The 1,216-nt window shown below is 44.4% G+C and overlaps 1 protein-coding gene across 2 annotated transcripts in view; it reads left to right on the top strand.

Annotated features, from left to right (window-relative positions):
• The window catches only part of Sp1 (Sp1 transcription factor), a 29,024-nt gene that overhangs the window by 18,582 nt on the left and 9,226 nt on the right, over nucleotides 1-1,216 (top strand). For both annotated transcript variants that reach the window (XM_026782642.1, XM_026782641.1), the window contains exon 4: nucleotides 556-719. In XM_026782642.1, coding sequence (XP_026638443.1) covers nucleotides 556-719 — 164 coding nt within the window. The remainder of the gene's footprint in view (nucleotides 1-555; nucleotides 720-1,216) is intronic.

The raw sequence follows: 1,216 nt of genomic DNA, 5'->3' as shown, positions 1-1,216 counted from the left end.
ACATGGTGGCTCACAACCATCTATAATGAGATCTGGTGCCCTCTTCTGACATACAAACATACATGGAAGGAATGTTGTATACATAATAAATAAATTAAAAAAAAAAGTTCTACCCCAAGCCCCCTCCCCAAACCCTGCTGCATCTCAGAAAGCCCACCAAACTATTTCCCCTCCTCGAGAGATGCTCAAGACCACTTCCACAGGGTACTTAAACTGTTCCTCAGTTTTCTGATCTTCCTTTCCTGTCTCCTCTCTGGAGGGCTGGAAAATCATCTGGGAGCGTTGTATCCATTAAACCTGGCTTTTTCTAATTTGATTTGATTTTGTCTGATTTGGATTGTTGCATCATTGGAGAGGCTTTTTGGGGTGCAGAAACTTTTCACTTGAAACGGATATGGTGGAAGAGAACCGATTTCTACAAGTTGTCCTCTGGCTTGGACAATCACACTGAAGAAGGAACTGTAATGAAAAGTTGGTGCTATGAGTGTGATGTCTGTGAGGTTCTGTAGCTCTCTGTCCTACCCACTGCATCTTAAACCTCTCTTTTTATTTCAGGTGATCATGGCACTCAGCTTGGCCTCCATGGATCTGGTGGTGATGGGATGCATGATGAGACAGCAGGTGGAGAAGGAGAGAACAGTCCTGATCCCCAGCCCCAAGCTGGTCGGAGGACTCGGAGGGAAGCATGTACATGCCCCTACTGTAAAGACAGTGAAGGAAGCTGAGTTCATTTTCTTGAATATAGAATTTTTTTTTTTTTTTTTTTTTTTTTTATGGACAGGGTTTCACTGTTTAGCTCTGGCTGTCCTGGAACTAGCTCTCTATAGACCAGGCTGGCCTTGAATTCATTTAGATCCACCTGCCTCTGCCTCCTGAGAGCTGGGATTAAAAGTATGTGCCACCACCCGGCTAAACCTACTTCTTTTTTTAAAAAATAATTTATTTATTATTTTATGTGCATTGGTGCTCTGCTTGCATAAATGTCTGTGTGAGGGGTGTCAGATCTTGGGGTTACAGACAGTTGTGAGCTGCCATGTGGGTGCTGGGAATTGAACCCAGGTCCTTTGGAAGATCAGTCAGCACTCTTAACCACTGAGCCATCTCCCTAGCGCTAAACCTACTTCTTTTTTGGTTTTTCGAGACAGGGTTTCTCTGTGGTTTTGGAGCCTGTCCTGGAACTAGCTCTGTAGACCAGGCTGGTCTCGAACTCACAGAG

The sequence above is a fragment of the Microtus ochrogaster genome, chromosome 15 (genome assembly GCF_000317375.1).
Source record: "Microtus ochrogaster isolate Prairie Vole_2 chromosome 15, MicOch1.0, whole genome shotgun sequence".
Classification (NCBI taxonomy): Eukaryota; Metazoa; Chordata; class Mammalia; order Rodentia; family Cricetidae; genus Microtus; species Microtus ochrogaster.
This window is presented reverse-complemented; position numbering and strand designations above follow the sequence as displayed.